This window comes from Molossus molossus, unplaced genomic scaffold (genome assembly GCF_014108415.1).
Source record: "Molossus molossus isolate mMolMol1 unplaced genomic scaffold, mMolMol1.p scaffold_m16_p_1, whole genome shotgun sequence".
Taxonomy (NCBI): Eukaryota; Metazoa; Chordata; class Mammalia; order Chiroptera; family Molossidae; genus Molossus; species Molossus molossus.
Window position 1 is genome coordinate 137,023,491 of NW_023425344.1, and position 22,467 is coordinate 137,045,957.

Here is a 22,467-nt window from a genome sequence, read left to right on the forward strand (position 1 = left end):
GCTTCACAGATGTTGCAGTTTTTACAAATTGAAGGCATGAGCCTCCACCAGCTAAACGATTGCCACTTGCTTTATTGTGGTGGTCTGGAAACGAACCGCAATGTCTCTGAGGTATGCCTATACTTGTAGCATGTCCAGCCCTAATGAATAGGATTGCTTTATTCAATCCGAGAATCCCCATAGCTTGTTAGGGCACTTTTAGGCTATTAATTGTGTATATGTATCCCATCGGTTACCCAGTATCTTTTTTACAGGATCTACCCAAGCTTTCACCAGGAAGGAAATATGGCACAGTAGGAGAGTTATTTTTCTTACACCTCAAGTCATGGTAAATGATCTTTCTAGAGGAGCTTGTCCTGCTGCTGAAATAAAGTGTCTAGTTATTGATGAAGCTCATAAAGCCCTTGGGAACTATGCTTATTGCCAGGTAATATTTTGCTTATTGTTTTAAAAAAATCCATTGTGCCCAACTGGTATGGCTCACTGGTTGAGCATTGACCTATGCACCGAGAGGTCGCCGGTTCAATTCCTGGTCCGGGCATATGCCCAGGTTGTGGGCCCAGATCCCCAGTGGGGGGAATGCAGGAGTTGATGACCTCTCTCTCATTGATGTTTATATCTCTCCCTTCCTCTCTCTCTAAAATCAATAAAGAAAAAATATTAATATTTATCTTTTTTTTATTATTTTTTTAAATCCTCACCTGAGGACATTTTTCCATTTTTTGTTCATATAGAGTGGGAGGGAGAGAGAGAGAGAGAAACATCGACATGAAAGGGACACATCGAGTGGTTGCCACCTGCACCACCCAACTAGGGCCGGGGACAAACTGCAACCGAGGTACATGCCCTTAACGGGAACCAAACCTGGGTCTCTCTGGACCGCAGGTTGACGCTCTAACTGCTGAGCCAAACTGGCTAGGGCAAGAAAAAATATTTTAAAATATCCATTCTATTTATTTACTTTTTAATAAGTTTAACTCTTTGAGGGGAACAGCATTACACAGATTCTGTGTCCAATGGCCTCAGCAGGAAGGCTGCTATGGAATTTAGTACAAATCATGCCACTGTTTCATGAGCACAAGTTACCTTTCCCCAGATTACTCTGCTTTTGCTTCATTTGCTACCAGGAGTCACTGTGTTGTTCTTTGCTTTGTGTGTGTACACAAGCACATCTGCCTAGATAGAATTTAGTTTCATTTCAAGTATAAAAACAGCTTCAGTTTTAAGAAGAGCTGTGTGCTTCCTCTGGTTCCTGAGATCCCCGCCCCTCTTATAGCTAACAAAAGGATATAGTACTATAGGAATATAAAGTACAAAGTTGAAGAGGTGGGCTATAGCTGGTGAGGTACTTAAGGGCCAGGTCATGAAGGCATTTGTATTTTATGCTTAGCAATTTGAATGTTCTTTGTAGGCCACAGGGGATGTTGGCGGTTGGCACTCATTGAAAATGTTTAGCTGGAAGATACTTAAGATTTAAAAGAGAGAGGAGAGAAGGTTAAAGTTAGGGTGTGAAATGAGGGATAGAAGGAATTTAGGATGACTCCCAGAAATCTGACTTGGAAGATTGTGAGGATGTTGGAATTACTAGTCAAGATGAAGTGTTCTGGAAACAGAGAAGATTTGCGGTATTATGGAAAAGTAAGAAAAATAATACAGTTTTAGATTGTTGAGTTTGAGGTGTCTATGAGTAATCTAGCTGTGGATATGTAGTAGGCAGCAGGTGATAGAAGTGGTGTCACTGGAGAATTCTGAGCTGGAAATAACAGATTTGGAAATTGGCATATAGGTAATTAAAATTATAATAGCTGGTGATGCTAGGGAGAGAGTATTGCATAAAGATAGAAGGGAACATCGATTTTATTTAGTGAAAAGAGATGAATTTCACTGTCAGTTTGTGAACTTGTAAAGTAGTTTCTTTGGGGACTTTTCAAGTATTACTGTATTATATCTCTGTATTATCTTCTGGAGAATTGCCATCTTTCTTTTTTTTTTTTTTTTAAATCCTCATCCGACATTTCTGCATTTATCTTCAGATACAGTGGGAGGGAGAGAGGGAGGAAGAGAGAGAGAGAAACATCAACGTGAGAGCCACCCACACAACCCCAACCAGGGCACATGTCCTAAGCAGGAACCGAACCCAGGACTCTCTAGTCTGCGGGCTGACACTCTAACCGCTGAGCCAAACCGGCCAGGGCTGTTTTAGGAATTTAAAGGAAAGTTTGATTTTTAAAATTACCCCAAGGTAGCCTTCTTGTTTTTTAAAATTAATCCTCACCTAAGGATAAATTTTATTGATTTTGAGAGAGAGAGAGAGGGAGCAACATTGATGTGAGAGAGAAACATTGATCAGTTGCCTCCCATACACACCCTGATTGGAACCTGCAACCTAGGTAGGTGCCCTGACTGGGAATCGAACCCTGGTGTACAGGATGATGCTCCAACCAACTGAGCTACCTGGCCAGGGCACCTTATTCTTTTATGAATACATTTACTTTAAAAATTATGATCCTTCTATACATAATTTAACTTCTTTAAAATGCTAAAATAATTTTTTTTCATTTTAAATCTAATTTTATATTGGTATTTAATTTTTTTTTTTTTTGTGGTACACGCCCCTAGCGGGAACTGAACCCGGGACTCTGGTCCGCAGGCTGACGCTCAACCGCTGGCCAGGGCGGTATTTAATTTTTTTCTATTTTCATATTATGATATACTTTAATCTGGTAAATGTGCATATGGATATAGCTGCAGGGCTAGACTATGGCCTAAGCAATGAAGAATGGACTCTTTTTTTCCATTTGCCAGTGTAATGGGCCTTGATATAGTGACTTTATATATAGAAGAAACCCTAAAATGTTTTTGACTGGTGTAGAGTATAAACCTAAATCATTTGCTCTTTGGATATGACTAATGATAGTTCTATCTACTAGAGTCTAGATCATCAGTACTCTGAATAAAGAAATAATGATAATGGCCCTGGCTAGTATTGCGCAGTGGTTAGAGAGCTGGCCCACACACTGAAGGGTAGAGGGTTCAATTCCCAATCAAGGGCATGTACCTGGGTTACAGGTTTAATCCCTGGCCCCAGATTGTGCAGGAAGCAACCAGTTGATGTGTCTTTCTCACACTGATGTTTCGTTCTCTCTCCTCCTTCTTCCCTTCCTTCCAATTTAAAAATGAATGGAAAAAATATCCTCTGGTAAAGATCAACAAAAACCAAAAAATGATAATGTACCATATGTAATGGTTTATTTAACAGAATCATTGTTATTTTTGTACTGGATAGATGAATTTAAAGAGCTTCTTCTTTTTTTTTTTTTTAAAGGTTGTAAGAGAACTAGTCAAATATACAAATCACTTTAGAATCTTGGCTCTTAGTGCTACACCAGGTAGTGATATAAAGGTAAGTAAAATTTCTTTTCATTTATTAACATTTATGAAAACAAAAACTTTATGTGGCTAGATCGGTTTTCCATTCTAGTATTTAGTTTGACCTCAGGACTACAACATTTCTTGTAACATGCCTGCCTTTTCTATGTTTGCAGGAATTTTTCTACATTTGTAGTTTTCAGACTTCAGTGTGCATGAGAATCACCTAAAGCTATTTGTTTTGTTTTTTTAATTTTACTGTTGAATGTATTACAGATGTTCCTCCTTTTTCCCCTATTGACACCCTCCTCGCCACTCCTGCCCCCCTTCTGCCTTTCCCCACACTGTTGTCTGTGTCCATTGGTACCATATATGCAAATAAGTTCTTTGGTTTATTTCTTCCCATCCCCCCATCCCTTTTCTTTTTGAGGTTCCTCAGTCTAACAACCAATTTGTACTTCTTAATCCCTTCACCTTCTTCACCCATTTCCCCAACCCCCCTCCCATCTGGCAACCAACAAAATGTTCTCTGTATCTATGAGAATGTTTCTGTTCTGCTTGTTCATTTTGTTTGTAGATTCAATTGTCAATAGATATGTATTTATTGTTATTTTGTTTGCTCATATGTATATATTTTTTGGTATGTGCCCCTAGCGGGAACCGAACCTGTACTCTGGTCTGCAGGCTGATGCTCCAACCGCTGAGCCAAACCGGCCAGGGCTGTTCATATTTTTTATCTTCTTTTTCTTCAAAAAGACCTTTAACATTTCATACAATAATGGTTTGGTGGTGATGAACTCCTTTAGCTTTTTCTTGTCTGGGAAACTCTTGATGTGTCCATCTATTCTAAATGATAGCTTTGCAGGATAGAGTGATCCTGGTTGTAGGTTCTTGCTTTTCATCACTCTGAATATTTCTTGCCACTCCCTTCTGGCCTGCAAAGTTTCTTTTGAGAAATCAACTGACAGTCTTATGGAAGTTCCCTTGTAGGTAACTAACTGCTTTTAAGATTCTCTCTTTGTCTCGAAACTTTTGCATTTTGATGATGATGTATCTTGGTGTGGGCCTCTTGGGATTCATCTTGTTTGGGACTCTCTGTGCTTCCTGGACTTGTATGTCTGTTTCCTTCACCAAATTAGGGAAGTTTTCTGTCATTATTATTTCAAGTAGGTTTTCAATTGCTTGTTCTCTGTCTTCTCCTTTTGGCAACCCCATGATGCGAATGTTGGCATGCTTGAAGTTGTCCCAGAGGCTCCTTACACTATCTTCATTTTTTTTAATTCTTTTTTTTTTTTTTGCTGTTCTGGTGGGTGTTTTTTGCTTCCTTATATTCCAAATCCATGGTTTGCTTCTTGGCTTTACCTACTCTACTATTGAATCTGTGTAAATTATTTTATTTCATTTGGTGCCTCCTTCATTTCTGACTGGTCCTTTTTTATGCTCTTGAGGCCCTCACTAAACTCATTGACCATCTTATAAGCAGTGTTTTGAACTCTGCATCTGTTAATTGCTTATCTCCATTTTGTTTAGTTTTTTTTTTTTTTTTTTTTTTACCATTTTAGCTCTTTAATTCTTATAATTCTGTGAGGTAGGGATTTTTAGCCTCACTTTATTATTTTTATTTATTTATTCACTTAATTTTTAATTTATTTTTGTTAACAGATGTTTCTTCTTTTTTCCCAATTGACACCCTCCTCTCCATCCCCCTACCCTGTCCCCCACTTTGTTCTCCTTGTCCAAAGGTTATGCGTAAATGCATATAAGTTCTATGGTTTATCTCCCCCTCACCCCTCCTGAGGATTGTTAGTCTGTACCCTACTTCCACGTCTCTTGTTTAGTTCTTTTCTTTCATTTTGGACATGTTTCTTTGTCTCCTCATTTTGGCTGCTGCCCTGTGATTGTTTCTATGTATTAGGTAGAGTTGCTATGTCTCCTGGGCTTCCTAGGGTGGCCTATTGGAGTAGGTGTCCTGTAGGGTGCAGTGACACAGCCTCCCTGGTCTCCCAGCTGGGCCCTCGAGTTGCACTCCTCATGTGGACTTTACACACTTCTGTTGTAATTGAGTTTTGATTGCTGTTGGCACATCAATGAGAGGGTTTTACTTAGGCTGATCAGCTGGAAGGTCTGGCTGTGCCCACTATCCACCAACCTCTGACTGCCTTGGATGATCAGCTGTGCAGGGGCCTACCACACATAGCAAGACTTACTTCAACTGAGTCCATTCCTTGAGTGTGTCACTTGTGGATGTGATTGGATGGTGGTGCTTCGCAGTGTTCTGAAGCTGTCCACTGGGTGTGCTGCCTCAGGGCGAGGTCAGCCACTGCCTGTGTTCTCCCCAGGCCCACCAGGTGTAAGCTGCAAAGCGGTCTGCAGAGGCTGCTTCTTGTGCTGGGCTTGGAGGTGCCCAGGCAAAGCCAAGTTGTTAACCAAGGCTGACTGCTTCTAGTGCCAGACCTGGGGCCACTTAACAAGAGGTATGGGGCTTGCTGAGACCAGATGCTGTTTGTTTGAGAGATTTTAGGAAATCTGAAGTAGGATCCAGACAGGCTATTTCTATGGTAAAGCAACTGGCAACAGCTTGGATGGGCCTGAAAGTTGGGTGGGGCAGGGCGGGGCGGGGCCTCAGGGAATCACCAGGGTGGGGCAAACAGTGTGAGCCAAGTTGCTGGATTCCCAGATACGGCGGCCTTCTGCTGGCCCCATTGGGGAAGGGCTCACCAAAGGAACAAAGGCCTCCGACAGCACTTCTGTCCAGGAGAAAACTGCCTCTTCAGCTGTCGCCCCAATGCCAGTCAACTTACTCATTCCCAGTATGTCTTTGGTGCTTTTCGAGCTGCCTCCCTCATGCTGGAGCTCAGAAGGAGCAAAACCAAGTAAGTCCGTGAGCAGGCTCTATAAGAGGAGCTGCCTGGGACGTCAGCAGCCTCAGCCTCCATTAGCCTCAGTTCCCACTGATTTTTACGGCCAGAAGTTATGGGGACTTCCCTTTCCTGGCACTGGAATCCTCAGCTGGGTGCCTGATGTGGGCCAGGGACCCCCTCACTTCTCAGGGAGAACCTTTCCAGCCGAGGTATCCTGATTTTTATCTGCCACACGTGGGTGTGGGGCTAGCCTATCCGCCCCTTTGCCCCTCCTACCAGTCTCGATGTGGCTTCTTTAATTTCCTAGTTGTAGGACTTCCATTCAGCTTGATTTGAGGTGGTTCTGAATGATGGTTGTGCTGTACTTCAGTTGTAATTTTGATGTTGTAGGAGGATGCGAAACAGTGTTTACCCACTCCACTATCTTCTAAAGCTATTTGTTAAATTGTTACAGTTTTCGTGTGTTTTTAAGTTTTATTTAAAAATAACTTTACACTTACAGGATATTTGCAAACATTGAAGTCTCAGTATATCCTTTGTGCAGCTTCCTCTAATGTTAACATATTATATAACCACGGTAAGATTATTAAAATCAGGTAATTAGCATTGGTATAATACTAGCAACTAATCTGCAGACTTATTTGAATTTGCCATTTTTCCAAAAAGTGACCTTTTTTTTTTTTTATCCTCACCTGAGGACATTTTTGCATTTATCTTCATATAGAGTGGAAGGGAGAGAGAGGGGAAGAGAGAGAGAAACATCAATGTGAGAGAGACACATCGACTGGTTGCCACCCACACGACCCCAACTGGAGCTGGGGACAAACTGCAACTGAGGTATGTGCTCTTAGTGGGAACTGAACCTGGGACTCTCTGGTCAGAGGGCCGATGCTCTAACCGCACAGTCAAACTGGCCAGGGCCCAGTGACATTTTTTTGTTGATAATCCTCACCCAAGGATATTTTTTCATTGACTTTTTTTAGATAGTATAGGAGAGAGGGAAAGAGTGAGAGAGACACATCCCTGTGAGAGAGACATATCCATTGGTTGCCTCCTGCATGACCCTAACCAGGGCCGGGAATCAAACCTGCAATGCAGGTACATGCCCTGGACTGGATTTGAGCCCATGATCCTTTGGTCCACGGGCCGACGCTCTAACCACTGAGGCAAACCAGCCAGGGCACCAGTGTCCTTTTTTGTTCCAGGGTCCATCACTTCAGGATCCCCCATTGCCTTTACTTGTCATATTTCCTTTGGCTCTTTCATCTGTGACAGTTCCTAAGTCTTTTTTTAATACTCACCTGAGGACATTTTTTCATATTTTGTTCAGATAGAGTTGGAGGGAGAGAGAGAGAAACATTGACGTGAAAGGGACACATCGAATGGTTGCCACCCACACGACCCAGTCAGGGCTGGGAACAAACCACAACTGAGGCACGTGCCCCTAGCGGGAACCGAACTTAGGTCTCTGGACCGCAGGCCGACGCTCTAACCGCTGAGCCAAACCAGCCAAGGCTTCAGTCTTTTTTTTGTCTTCCATGACATTTTCTTGTTTTTCTTGATGCTTTTGAAAAGTTGGTACCATTTATTTTGTAGAATATCCCTTAATTTAGGTTTGGTTGATATTGTCTCATGATTGGAGTGAGGTTATGCATTTTTGGCAACAGTGCACCAGAAGGGATACAATGATGTTGATTTGTCTAATTGCTGGTGATGTTAATCTTGGTCTGGTTAAAATGATGACTTGCCAGTTTCTTCACTATAAAATTATAGTCATCCTTCGGGATTGTCAGTGGATTGGTTCCAGGACCCTGTGGATATCAAAATCCACAGATGCTGGAGTCCCTTACATAAAATATCATAGTACTTGCATATAACCTATGCACATCCTCCTGTATACTTTACATCATCTCTGGATTACTTACAATACCTAATACACAATGTGAATACTATGTAAATAGTTATTATACCTATATAGTTCAGAGAATAATGACAAGAAGAAAAAGTCTGTACCTGTTCTGTCATGTACAGATGCAGTCATGTTAGGTTTAACTACATAGTACATTTTAGCAATGATGTAACATTTCTTTTTTAATATTTTTGATCCATGGATACAGAATTCACAGGTATAGATTTCCAGAGGGCAGACTGTACTGTTTTTCCCTTTGAAACTAATAAATCTGTTGTGGGGGAGATATTTTGAGACTATGTAAATACTCAGTTTTAGCATCCAATGATGATTCTTGCCTGCAGCAATTATTTTAGTCTCTGTTTAATTGTCCTCCCTTTGGAAAGATACACTCTAAAGCTATCAAAAGTCAGTTCCCCTATTTGTGATTTTCTTAATATTTATCATAATCTGTCATTCTTTTGCTTATTGCTTTATATGTTGCCTTATTCATCACTAAAACAGTAGCTATATGAATGGAGGGATTATATCTTACTTGGTTATAGGTATATTACCAGCTCAATACCTAGCATGTGGGATGTGGGAGTTACTCATTTATTTGTGGAATGAGTGAATGATTAAAAATATTAAAGTCTGGCATGTGGAAAAGATGGTGGCAGGCAGGACTGGAGCAAGGGTGAGTGTGTGAGAGTATGAGTGAGTGTGAGAGAGAGTGTAACTGGATGTGAGTGGATGAGCAATCTCAAGCAGTGCAGAAACGTGGGGCAGAGGGTTCCCGTGCTGTGGACCAGGGAGTACCCGGCTACCCTGGTAAGCGGCTTATCAGGGCCCTTCCCCTGTATGTCCAGGAGTCCCTGCCATTTTGGAAGAACTGCTGGTCTTTTCTGAGAGGAGGCAGCAGGGAGTGCCTAGAGCTGAGCGACCTGAGTCCACCAATGCGCCTTGCACCATTGCACCAGTGGACCCCACTGTGTCAACATGGGCTAGCTCACAGTAGTGGTGCTGTCAAGGTACCTACCTGCTTCCGGAAACAGCAACTAGCTGGGAGCTGAGCACTATCCTTCACAGCAGCAGTGACTGGCCGAGAGTGAAGCCCCACCCCTAACAGGACCTGAGGCTCAGGAACGGACATCCATCCCCAGGCGGCGGCGGTGGCGGTGGCGGCGGCAGCAGCAGCAGCAGCAGCAGCAGCAGCACAGATCAGCAGCTGAGACCCATCCCCAGCAGCATCAGCAGAGACTGATCAGGAGTGGTGCCCTAGCCCAAGCAGCAACTACAGCAGTGGATTTGGAGTATAGCCCTTCTCCCAGCAGTAGCAAAGTCCCAGGAGCTGAGCATCCTCAGCCCTTAACAGCAGCAGAGGATTGGGAACTGAGAGCAGCCCCTGGCAACAGCAGAAGCAGTAGCTATGAAAACTGGGAGCTGACATTCACCCACAGCAGCATTAGCAGTGACTCCTCAGGAGCTGAGACCTATTAGGCAGCAGCACAGCCCAGCAGCACACCAGCTGGACCCACACACCCCAGTAGTGCCTACCACGACAGACTAATAGCAAATATCAGTTGTCATTCCTCCAGGACCCACAGCAGGCAAGAGGCGCAACGCACCAAAACAGTCTGGGAGGCATAGCAGCCTTATTTGATACACACCAATCTGCCTACATATCCCAACATCCTTCATGGGCCTGGAACTACCAGACTGCTAAAATGGTGAAACAAAGAAACAACAACCAAATGAGAGAAAAGGAGGAATCACCAGAAAAGGAACTACATGAAATAGGACCAAGCAATTTGTCAGGTAAAGAATTCAAAGCAGTGATTTTAAAGGTGCTCAAACAATTTAGTGAGAATTATAAGCAACTTTTTTTTTTTATTCTTCACCCAAGCATATTTTTCTATTTATCATAGAGTGTGAGGGAATGAGAGAGAGACAGAGACAAATATCAATGTGATAGAGCTACATCGACTGGTTGCCTCCCGGGGATGAACCACAACTGAGGTACATGCCTTGACTGGAATCTAACCCAAGACTCATTGGTCTGCAGGCCAATGCTCCAACTGTTGAGCCAAACCAGCCAGGGCAATTACAAGCAACTTAATGAGAATTATAAAGAGCTCAGTGGGAACTACATCAGCATAACAAAAGAGGTATAGCCCTGATTGATTTGGCTTAGCAGTTAGAGCATCAGCGCATGGGCCCGAGAGTCCCGGGTTTGGTTCCTGCTAAGGGCATGTACCTCGGTTGCAGTTTGTCCCCCCGGCCTGGTTGGGGTCGTGAGGGTGGCAACTATTTAGTGTGTCTCATGTCGATGTCTGTCTCTCTCTCTCTCTCTCCCTCTCTCTCTCTCTCTCCCTCCCTCCCTCTCTCCCTTCTGCTCTATCTGAAGATAATTGCAAAAACGTCCTCAAGTCAGGATAAAAAAAAAAAGGTACCCTTGTGGGTTTGGCTCAGTGGTTGGAACATTGGCCCACAGACCAAAGAGTTCCAGGTTCGATTCTGGCCAAAGGCACATATCTCAGTAGCAGTTTGTTCCTAGCCCTGGTGGGGATCATGTGGGAGGCAACCAGTCAGTGAGTCTCTCACGTCAATGTTTCTCTCCTTCTCACTCTTGCTCTCTCTCTCTTCCCTCCCCCTTCCACTCCATCTGAAGATAAATGGAAAAATATCCTCGGGTGAGAACTAAAAAAAAAAATAAAAGAGGTAGAAACTATGAATAAAAATCAGGTGGAAATAAAGAATAACATAGCTGATATGAAAAGTACCTTAGAAGGATTCAATAGTAGATTAGAAGAAGCTGAAGACCAAATCAGTGAGTTAGAAAACAAGGTAGAAAAAAACACCCAAGTAGAGCAGCAAATGGGAAAAAGTTAAAAAGCAGGAGAGTTTAAGGGAGCAGTCTTGAGAGGGAAGTTCGTAACAATATAGGCCTACCTCAAGAAAGAGGAAAAAATTCTAATAAACTGTCTATCCCAACAACTTAAAGATCTAGAAAAAGAACAAAAAAGAAAAACCCAGAGTTAGTAGAAAATAAAAGGATGGAAATAATAAAAATCAGAGCAGAAAAAAGTGACAGAGACTAAAACAACAATACAAAAGATCAATAAAATCAAGAGCTGGTTTTTTGAAAAGATGAACAAGACTGATCAACCTTAAGAATTAACATCACCAAAATGTCCATACTACCCAAAGCAATCTATAGATTCAATGCAATCGTCATTAAAATACCAATGACATATTTCACAGATGTAGAACAAACACTCCAAAAGTTTATATGGAACCAAAAAAGACCATGGATAGCCACAGCAGTTTTGAAAACAAAGAACAAAGTAGGAGGGATCACAATACCAGGTATCAGATTATACTACAAAGCCATTGTAATCAAAATAGCCTAGTACAGGCACAAGAACAGGGATATAGATCAATGGAACAGAACAGAGAATCCAGAAATTGGCCCAAGTCATTATGCTCAATTAATATTTGACAAAGGTGGCAAAAGCATACAGTGGAGTAAAAACAGCCTCTTTAATAAATGGTGTTGGGAAAATTGGACAGCTACATCCAGAAAAGTAAAGCTAGACCACCAACTTACACCATACACAAGAATAAACTCAGAATGGATAAATGACTTAAATGTGACTCATGAATCCATAAAAATCCTAGAAGAAAATGTAGGCAACAAAATTTCAGACATCACATGCAGCAGAATTTTTCAGATACAACACCTAAGGCAAGAGAAACAAAGGAAGAAAATGAACGCATGGGACTACATAAAACTAAAAAGCTTCTACACAGCAAAAGAAACAAGCATCAAAATGGAAAGGGAACCTCCAATAGGGGAGAGCATAATTGCCAATGATACATCAGATAAAGAGTTAATTTCCAAAATATGTATAGTGCTCATACAACTCAAAAAACAGGAAGACAAGGAATCCAATTAAAAAACAGGCAGAGGCCGGTTTGGCTCAGCAGTTAAAGTGTTGGCCTGTGGTCTGGAGAGACCCGGGTTCAGTTCCCGCTAAGGGCACGTACCTCGGTTGCAGTTTGTCTCCGGCCCTGGTTGGGTCGTGTGGGTGGCAGCCGCTCGATGTGTCCCTTTCACATCGATGTTTTTTTCTCTCTCTCTCTCTTCCTCTCTCTCCTTCCTACTCTATCTGAACAAAAAATGGAAAAAATGTCCTCAGATGAGGATAAAACAAATAAACAAACAAAAAAAAACAGGCAGAGGACCTAAATAGACACCTCTCCAGACAGGACATACAAATGGCCAAGAGACATATGAAAAAATGTTCAACATCACTAATCATCAGAGAAATGCAAATTAAAATGACTACAAGGTATCGCCTCACAACTGCCAGAATGGCTGCCGTCAACAAATCATTAAACAAGTGCTGGTGAGGGTGTGGAGAAAAGAGGACTCTAGTACACTGCTGGTGGGAATACAGACTGGTGTAGCCACTATGGAAAACAATATGGTGTTTCCTCAAAAAATTAAAAATTGAACTGTCATTTGACCCAGTGATCCCACTTATAGGAATGTATTCTAAGAAGCCTGAGACACCAGTCAGAAAGAATATATGTTCATAGCAGCACTATTTACAATTGTTAAGATCTAAGATCTGGCCCTGGCCAGTTTGGCTCAGCGGTTAGAGCGTCGGCCTGCGGTCCGGAGAGACCCGGGTTCGGTTCCCGCTAAGGGCACGTACTTCGGTTGCAGTTTGTCCCCGGCCCTGGTTGGTTGTGCGGGTGCAGCCACTCGATGTGTCCCTTCACGTCGATGTTTCTCTCTCTCTCTCCCTTCCTCTCTCTCCCTCCCACTCTATCTGTACAAAAAATGGAAAATATCCTCGGGTGAGGATAAAAAAAAAAAAAAAAAAGATCTAAGATCTGGAAACAGCCCAAGTGTTCATCAATAGATGAGTGGATAAAAAAGCTGTAGTACATGTACACAATGGTATACTATGTAGCTGTGAGAAAGAAAGATCTCTTATCATTTGAGATGACATGAAGGGACCTGGAGAGTATTATGCTAAGCAAAATAAGCCAGTTAGAGAAAGACAAGTATCACATGATCTCACTTTTTTGTAGAATATAATGAACAAAATAAGCTGGTGAACAAAGTAGACCCAGAGACATAGAAGTAGGGTTCAGATGACAAACCTTAGAGGAGGGGAGGGGTGGGGAGAGATAAACCAAAGAACTTATGCGTATAAACATAACCAGTGGACTTATACAACAATGCTGTGGGGGTGCGGAAATAGGAGGAGGGTGTCAGTAGGGGAAAAAATAAATTTTAAAAAATAAACAGAAGGAAAATGTTAAAGTATGCTCTGGTGGGTTTAGCTCAGCAGTTAGAGTAGAGTATTGGCCCATGGACCAAATGGTCAGGCGTTCAGTTCCCAGTCAAGGGCATGTGCCTGGGTTGCAGGTTCGATCCCTGACCCTGGTCTGTGTGTTGTGAGAGGCAGCCAATTGATGTATCTCTCTCACATTGGTGTTTCTCTCTCTTCCTTTCTCCCTTCCACTCTATCTTAAAAAAAAAAGTCAATGGAACAATATCCTTGGGTGAGAACTAACAAAAAACATATTGAATGAAGTCTTACTCATATTTATAAAATTGTCATATAGTTACTCTAGATTTTGAATATATGTGGACCCTCTGTAACTGCAGTAAACTACCTCATTAGGTCCACATTTGGGGAATAAAAAGGTGATTAAGATGCAATTCTTGCCCTCAAGAATTTTTGAAACAAAGCCCATTAAGCTTTTCTAATTTAAAAAAACCCAACTATCTTGGCCAGTGTGGCTCAGTGGGTTAGTATCGACCCATGCACCAAGAGGTCACCGATTTGATTCCTGGTCAGGGCACATGCCCAGGTTTTCAGCCTGATCCCCAGTAGGGGGCATGTAGGAGGCAGCCAGTCAGTGTTCTCTCTCATCGATGTTTCTCTCTCTCCCTCTCCCTTTCTCTCTCTAATATCAATAAAGAAAAAAAAAATTAAGAAACAAAACAAAAAAAAGCTCTCACCCTGGCTGGTGAGGCTCAGTTGGTTGGAGTGTGGTCCCGTACACCAAAAGTTGGCAGGTTTGTTTCCTGGTCAGGGTACATACCCAGGTTTTTGGTTAAATTCCCAGTTGAGGCATGTGGTAGAGGCAACCTAAGAATGTTTCTCTCTCACATCACTGTTTCTGTCTCTGTCTCTGTTTCTCTCTCCCTTTCCCTTCCTCTGTCTAAAAAATAAGTAAATAAATAAAATTATTAAACAAAAATTTTAAAAAGTTAATTTTTAGGTTATTTATTTATTTATTTATTTATCCTCACCCGAGGACATTTTTCCATTTTTTGTTCAGGTAGGTGGGAGGGAGAGAGAGGAACATCGATGTGAAAGGAGCACATTGAGTGGCTGCCACCCGCACAGCCGACCAGGGCCGGGGACAAACTGCAACCGAGGTATGCGCCCTTAGCGGGAACCGAACCCAGGTCTCTCAGGACCACAGGCCGACGCTCTAACCGCTGAGCCAAACCGGCCAGGGCTTAATTTATTTATTTTTGTTACAGATGTTTCTCCTTTTTTCCTCACTGATTCTCCCCTCCCCCTCCCTCCACGCCCTGTCCCCAGCTTTGTTGTCCATGTCCACTGTTCATGCATACATGCATATAAGTTCTGTGGTTTATCTCTCCCCCACCATCCCCTCTTCTGGGGATTGTCAGTCTGTACCCCACTTCCACGTCTCTGGGACTACCCCATTCCTCAGACTGTTATGTTTGTTATATTCCACATAAGTGAGATCATATTAATAGCCCTGGCCAGTTTGGCTCAGCGGTTGAGCGTCGGCCTGCAGACCAGAGAGTCCCGGGCTCGGTTCCTGCTAGGGGCATGTACCACCTAAAAAAAAAAAAAATTGCATTAATTTTTAGATATTTTTAGGATTGTCTTCTGTACTTTCTCTGTATATCTTTCCCTCGCTACCCTCCCCCCTCCCCCCTCCTTTAGCTGTCAATCACTTTGCCAGTACTGTAGACTGATGGTATAATAGTTGGTTATACCAATAGGTTTTATATTTATATTTTTGTTTCAATTCCCTAATTTTACAATTAAGCTCCTTTATGAGCTTTGGGTGAATGAGATTTATTCCCAGAAATATATTCACATCATATACATTGATTTAAATGAAAAGTATTCCACTAATTTATCAATAATCGATTTCGTGTAGGTTGTATACCCTCAATTGCTTAACAATTCAATTTGTAAGGTGTTCTTAAGATATAGTTTTATTCTCTAATAATAACAAGAGTTCTCTATTTCTCCCACAAAATCAATGGAAAGTATTTGTCAGGAATCAGGAAATCTGGATTCCAGTTTTGGTTCTAAAATGGACTGTTATAGTTTTGGGGAGGATTTAGTTTGCTGATGTAAAACTTCTGTTGTCTGAGTTTTTGTAACGTTGATGGAATATTTCACTGCCTTATTTTCCTTATTGTGCTATTTCTGATGTGTATATAGTTTTTAAAAACAATATTTAATTATATGAATTTCTAATGTTTCTTTCATAATTATACTATTTTATTTTTGTTAGTGTCAAAGTAAAATATCTAACGTGTAACATAAGTTATAATCATGCTCAATTGGTTTTGTGTAGGCTGTGCAACAGGTTGTTACTAACCTACTAATTGGGCAGATAGAACTTCGTTCTGAAGATTCTCCAGATATTTTGCCATACTCTCATGAAAGACGAATCGAAAAATTTATTGTTCCCCTTGGTGAAGAACTTGCAGCCATCCAAAAGGCATATGTACAGGTAAGCCTTTCCTTTTTTTTCCCTCACTGAGGGCTTTATTTTTTTTTTGTATTTATCTTCAGATAGAGGGGGAGGGGGAAGGGGGAAGAGAGAGAGAGAAACATTGATGTGAGAGAGACATGTCGACTGGCTGTCACCAACACAACCCCAACCGGGGCCAGGGACAAACTGCAACCGAGGTATATGCCCTTAGTGGGAACCTAACCAGGGCTTCTCTGGTCCGCAGGGCGATGCTCTAACTGCTGAGCTAAACTAGCCAGGGCATAAGCCTTTCTTTTTAAAAAAATATGTTTTCATTTATTTTAGAGAGAGAGGAAGGGAGAAAAACATTGATTGGCTGCCCCCTGCATGCCCCCTACTGGGGATCGAGCCCGTAACCCTGGCATGAGCCCTGACCAGGGATTAAACAGCTAAAGTCTGGGTGCATGGGGATGCTCAACGAACTGAACCACACTGGCCAGGTCAGGTAAGCCATTTTTGTCACAATTCAGGGTTTCAGTAGATGAACTAATAATGTAATTATTTTAGTTAACAGAATTTGGCCAAGAGAATACATAGTTATCGTTTTATAATTGTTATGTTGAAAAATTCTTTGAAATGAAAATTTTTGGAAAGAGCACCATTCTTTATATGTACTGACAAACTGTTAAAGAAGAATACAAAATGATGGACCATTTCTAAAGCTAATAGTAGCCTTAATATGGTTTTATATTTTTTAGTAAACCTTTTAATTGCAGTAATACTCTTTCTCTCTCTCTCTCTCTCTCTCTCTCTCTCTCACACACACACACACACACACACACACACACACAGCAGAGAGCATAAGTGTGCAGCTCGGTGATTTTTTACGTAGTGAAGACACTCATAATACATACCCAGATTCATCTGGAATTTTCTTTATAAGGCAATATATTTTCAATATTTTCCTCCCTGATCCCTTATATAGTAATGGTTCTCAACTGGAGGCATTTTGCCCATCTGGCAACATTTGGCAATGTCTTGACATATTTTTGATTGTCATATCTGAAGTGGATGGGAGTGGACTTGCTACTGGCATTTAGTATATAGAGGCCAGGAATGCTGCCTAACATTCTGCAATGAACAGGAGAGCATCCCCAACAACAAAGAATTATCTGGTAGTTATTAAGTTATTGTAGTTATTAAGAAACTTATTACACATTATCACTTTCAGTGGGAGAAATTTACAGTAACACATTGTTTTTTCTATAGTTCATAATTAGCGTCATCCTAGAACACTTTGTTTTTATATCCTCATTTCCATAGATTAAAGTGGCTTCTTTGCCACTCCTTTTGAGAGACAGGATACATTTCCCCTTTCTTGGAATCTAAGCTGGCCTTGTGACTGACTTTGACCAGTAACGTGATGAACCTCAGGCTAGCCATGTTAAGGAGAAAGGAGGAACCAGTAGATAAGTAGCTAGAATCGAAGGTACATACAAAAGACCCCAGTTGCACTATTTCACTTAGCCGCCAGCCATCTGAGGCTGCAAACATCAGGACCAGAGTCAGACTGTTGGTGCAGTGCCCTGACAGGATTTTTTTTTTTAACATTTGCAGTAATTTTAGACTTTCAGGAAATTTGCAAATATAGCATAGAGAGTTCCAGGGAGAGATACTTTAAGAATATGCAAATATTGCCCTGGCTAGGTGACTCAGTTGGTTTAGAGCATCATCCAGGTATGCCAAGGTTGGGTTCAGTGTACATACAAGAATCTATCAGTGAATGCAAAAATAAGTGGAACAACAACTAGATGTTTCTCTTTCTTTCTTCCTTCATTTCTCTCTAAAATAAAATAAAAAATAAAAGAATATGCAAATATTCTGTTTCTCAACATATTTTGCCCACTAATGGTTCTTGTGTACAACGATTATTTCTGTAGTTTTTACCTAATCAGTGTTTCCTCTTTCCTTCATTTCTTTTACATTTATTAATTTGAATTCTTCTATAATGAAAAGTTGTTTCATTACCCACATTTATTTATTTATTTTTAATCCTCACTCGAGGACATTTTTTGATATTTTGTTCAGATAGAGTGGGAGGGAGAGAGAGAGAAACATCGACGTGAAAGGGACACATTGAGTAGTTGCCACCCGCACAACCCAACCAGGGCCGGGGACAAACTGCAACTGAGGTACGTGCCTTTAGCGGGAACCGAACCTGGGTCTCTCGGCACCGCAGGCTGACGCTCTAACCGCTGAGCCAAACCGGCCAGGGCCCACATTTATTTATTAATTCAATTCTTTATATCAGTATGGACTAATGGATATTTGTTTTATTCTGTGGGTTAAATCCAGTACTATCATTATTAAATTTGTTGCTCAGATTGTACCAGCTTTGGCCATTGGGATCTCCTTTAGATGGCTCCTGTGTCCTTGAAGGTGCACCTATTTGGGGGTGTCGTGGGGGGAGTTAAAGTGAAGTTTTATAGTAATGTGGTTTATTTATTTATTTTAATCTTCAGATAGAGTGGGAAGGGGAGAGAGAGACAGACAGACAGACAGACATCGATGTGAGAGAGACATCACTTGGCTGCCGCCCGCGCAACCCCAACCAGGGCCGGGGATGAACCGAGGTATATGCCCTTGACTGGAATCAAACCCGCAACTCTGGTCCACAGGCTGATGCTCTAACCACTGAGCAAACCCAGCCAGGGCAGAATGTGGTTTATTTTTTGTTTTTAAATCATTTGTATCAAAATTCTAACCATAATTAAGATAAGGCAAAATCTTTTCAATAATCATTTCCTAACTACTAATACATTTGCTTATGATTTAAATTATTCTACTTACAAGCATGTAAAAATTATAATTTGTGTAATCACATATAATAAGAATTTAATTTTGTCAGTATTTTAAAGAGTACTTCTTTAGGCAGTGTGAGCAGCAAAGCTAGAAAGGAGGAAAAATAAAAATGTACTACAATATTTTCTACTTTAGGAAATAAAAATTAGGGAAAAGCTTGAATACTTTATTATATATTGCTGTAGTGTATCTTCATCTGGAAGTCTCTTTTTTTCCTTTACTGTGGCATTAAACTCATTCCTTCATCAGGACCTGTTTTCTGTTTCCTTTCCCTGGAATGCTCCTCAGAACCTCTCATGCTAGACACACTCATCATTCAGATGTCACATATTACCTTTTCGAAGAGACTGTCTTTGTCCACCTTACTTAAGAATGACCCTTTCTCCTCAAAGACTATGACATTACTGTGTTGTAGGTTCTTAAATATTATTTACCATAATGGAAATTCTCTACTGTCCTTGTTCACTTTGTTATTCTTTGCTTGCCTCTATTGGATGTAAACTTCATGGAAGCAGGGATTTCGTTTGTCTCAGCCCCAATATCTTCAGCATTTAGAACAATGATTGATATATCATAGGTGCTTAATCTTTTTTTATCTTTTGTTAATCCTCATTTCAGGATATATATATATATATATATTTTTTTTTTTTTTTTCATTGAATTTTAGAGAGGGTGGAAGGGAAGGAGGAGGAGATAGACAGAAAAACATTGGTATGAGAGAAACACATCAATTGGTTGCCTCCTGCACTTGCCCCAACCAGGGTCGGGGATTGAACCTGCAACCCAGGTAAACATGCCCTTGACTGGGAATTGGACCAGTGACCACTTTGTGCGCAGGCCAGTGATCTATTCACAGAACCACACCGGCCAGGGCAATAAATATTTCTTCAAAGAATGAATCAACAAATGAAATTAAATGTACTCAAAGCATTTTGATTTAGTCACCAGATGTGCCAGACCTTGTTCTAGGTATTAAAGATGCAACAGTCAAGAAATCAAAGTCATCCTTTCATTGTGCTTAGACCGATAAAGGGGAGAGAGTTAAGAAATAAACAGATAAACACATATATCCTTTAGTTATAGTTGGATCTAATAAAAGGGGTGCTGACTCTCATATGTATGTTATCTTGGGATAAATGTCAAATACTATAAAATTTTTATCATTTTTTTCTATGTTTAAAATTTTATTTTAGGATAAACTTTAATATATAGTGTCATATATAACTTATTTTAGTATGTGATGAAAAGATTATATTTGAAAAAGGACTTTAAGAGGAGCTTAAACTAAATTTCTTTGAAATTTACAGATTTTGGAAGCATTTGCCAGTTCTTTGATTCAGAGGAATCTTTTGATGAGAAAGGATATCCCCAATCTAACAAAATACCAGATAATTCTGGCAAGAGATCAATTTAGGAAAAACCCATCTCCAAATATTGTGGTAGGTATTTTAAAATAAATTTTGATGATAGATTAAGTATTTACTTAAAGCCAGGATAAAATGGAAATAATGATTGTTTTTTGGTATATATATTATTAACTCATGAAGAATTCAGATATGATTTATATGGTTTATAAAAGCATGAAGAAATTGAACATGAATATGATTTAATGATTTCAATTAAGATACATTTATCTTAAAGCTTTTAATTAAATAGTGGTCGTTTAGTTAATTTCTATTTTGCAGAGGATCCTTACTAAGTTTTAGACTCATGGTATTTTGTCTTAACTCTCAGTACCGAGGTTGGAGGAGGCGTCACAGTAAGCTTCTTATTTCTAATCTTCATAGAAAAAAATAGGCGAGAAGGGACATATTCATCAAACTAGATCCAAAGGCAAAAGATGTTCACAATGCAAAAAGGCACTGAGTCTTTCTTGTAACTGAGAAGGAACGCATGTGCAAAAGAACAGAAGGAATGAATGAAGGTATGAAGGAGACAGTGAGCAAGCCAGTTTGGCTGAAATAAAGGATCAAGTAAGTCAGAGATGATCTAGGTGTGATCATGTGGGAGTAGCTTTAAATGCTACAGAAGAAATATGGACTTTATAGTGTCTAGGAAATCACAAACGGAGCCTTTTCTGTGAAATGACAGTATGATATACTAAACTTTAATGTTTTAAAATTTCTGCTAGGAGTTAAAGATTCGTTGAAATTTTAAATAGTAAATCTAAAACTGTTGAACCTGATCTTACTGAGGACAGTTTATATTTTACAGAGAGGTGATTTTACCCTTTCAAGTTATTAGTCTGTCATTAAAAAAAATGATTTATTTATTAATTTTCGAGTGAGAGAGAGAGAGAGAGGAACATTAATTTGTTGTCTCATTTATTTATGCATTCATTGCTTGATTCTTGCATGTGTCCTGACTGGGGATTGAACATGCAACCTTGGCATGTTGGGATGATGCTTTAGCCAACTGAGCTACCCAGCCAGGACTAGGCTGCCATTTTAGGTCATTTGTCACTATCCTGGAAACATTTTAAATGACTATCACTGATGTTAAATACTACTGAACATGTAAGCTAGAAAATAATAGTCTTTGTCTCTAGAAAAGGAAAATAATTAAAATATATTCTCAATGCTCTTCTTTTAAAACTGTATTATGTAGATACACCTGCTGTATGCTCCCATGTGGAATGTGTACTCCACTTGTCCTTGAGAGTAGTGGTTAAAAGCACAAGAAAATTGCGCCAAATTCCCTGGGTTCAAATACAGGGTTTATTACTTAACTACCTGTATGACCTTCTTCATCTGTAAAATGTGCATAACAATAGTACCTACATCCTCCGTATTAAGATGAAATTAATTTATACAAGTAATGTCCTTATAGCAGTTTCTCCTTGGTGGTGGTAGATATTATTGTGACGTGTATGCTTGGTGTTAAACAGTCTGTTTAATTATCTGTCCTGATGCCATAACATTTTTGAAAATAGGCCTATATCTGACTTATTTTCTATTGTATCCCAAATGTTTGTCTCAATGCTTGACGCATAGTAGATGCTCATTAAGTTGTTTTGAAAGATGAATGAAACCATATACTGCTAATAATTTTCCTATAAAGGAATAATAGGAAATGATAAACAGTCCTGCCCTTTACCTGTTCTCTTTAAAATGTAAATTTCCTGTTGAATTAAAGAAAAAAATGTGAAGGGACATGTTATATGAAAAATACATTGGTACTATTCCCTAGCAACATCCTGTCACATTTAGTAGAACCAGTGAATGGTACATGGAACATGTATCTTCATTTATTTTCTTGGTTAAATTTGATATATGTTTATTTTTTTTAGGGAATACAACAAGGTATAATCGAAGGAGAATTTGCTCTTTGTATTAGTTTATATCATGGTTATGAATTATTACAGCAAATGGGAATGAGATCATTATATTTCTTCCTTTGTGGAATTATGGATGGAACTAAAGGTAAAGAAATACTGACATGCATAATTTTTGCTGAAGTCGAACAGTTTGGGTTACTTAAAAATACTTTCACAAAGCAATGAAATGGTCCTGGCCGGTTTGGCTCAGCAGTTAGAACATTGGCCTGTGGACCAAAGAGTCCAGTCAGGGGCACCTATCTCAGTTGCAGTTTGGTCCCCAGCCCTATTCGGGGCATGTGTGGGTGGCAACCAATTGATGTGTTTCTCTCACATCAATGTTTCGCTCTTTCTCCCCCTCCCCCTCCCTCCCTCCCACTCTCTCTAAATAT

At 40.3% G+C, this 22,467-nt stretch overlaps 1 protein-coding gene across 3 annotated transcripts in view; it reads left to right on the forward strand.

Annotated features, from left to right (window-relative positions):
- Positions 1 to 22,467, forward strand: part of FANCM (FA complementation group M) — a 68,706-nt gene that overhangs the window by 796 nt on the left and 45,443 nt on the right. Inside the window, exons 2-6 of one of the 3 annotated variants that reach the window (XM_036276136.1) lie at positions 255 to 427; positions 3,326 to 3,403; positions 15,778 to 15,936; positions 20,067 to 20,198; positions 22,049 to 22,181. In XM_036276136.1, the coding sequence (XP_036132029.1) occupies positions 255 to 427; positions 3,326 to 3,403; positions 15,778 to 15,936; positions 20,067 to 20,198; positions 22,049 to 22,181 (675 nt within the window). Of the gene's footprint in view, positions 1 to 254; positions 428 to 3,325; positions 3,404 to 15,777; positions 15,937 to 16,249; positions 16,403 to 20,066; positions 20,199 to 22,048; positions 22,182 to 22,467 lie in introns of those variants that run through there. The other 2 variants (XM_036276137.1, XM_036276138.1) reach the window with 2 other exon arrangements.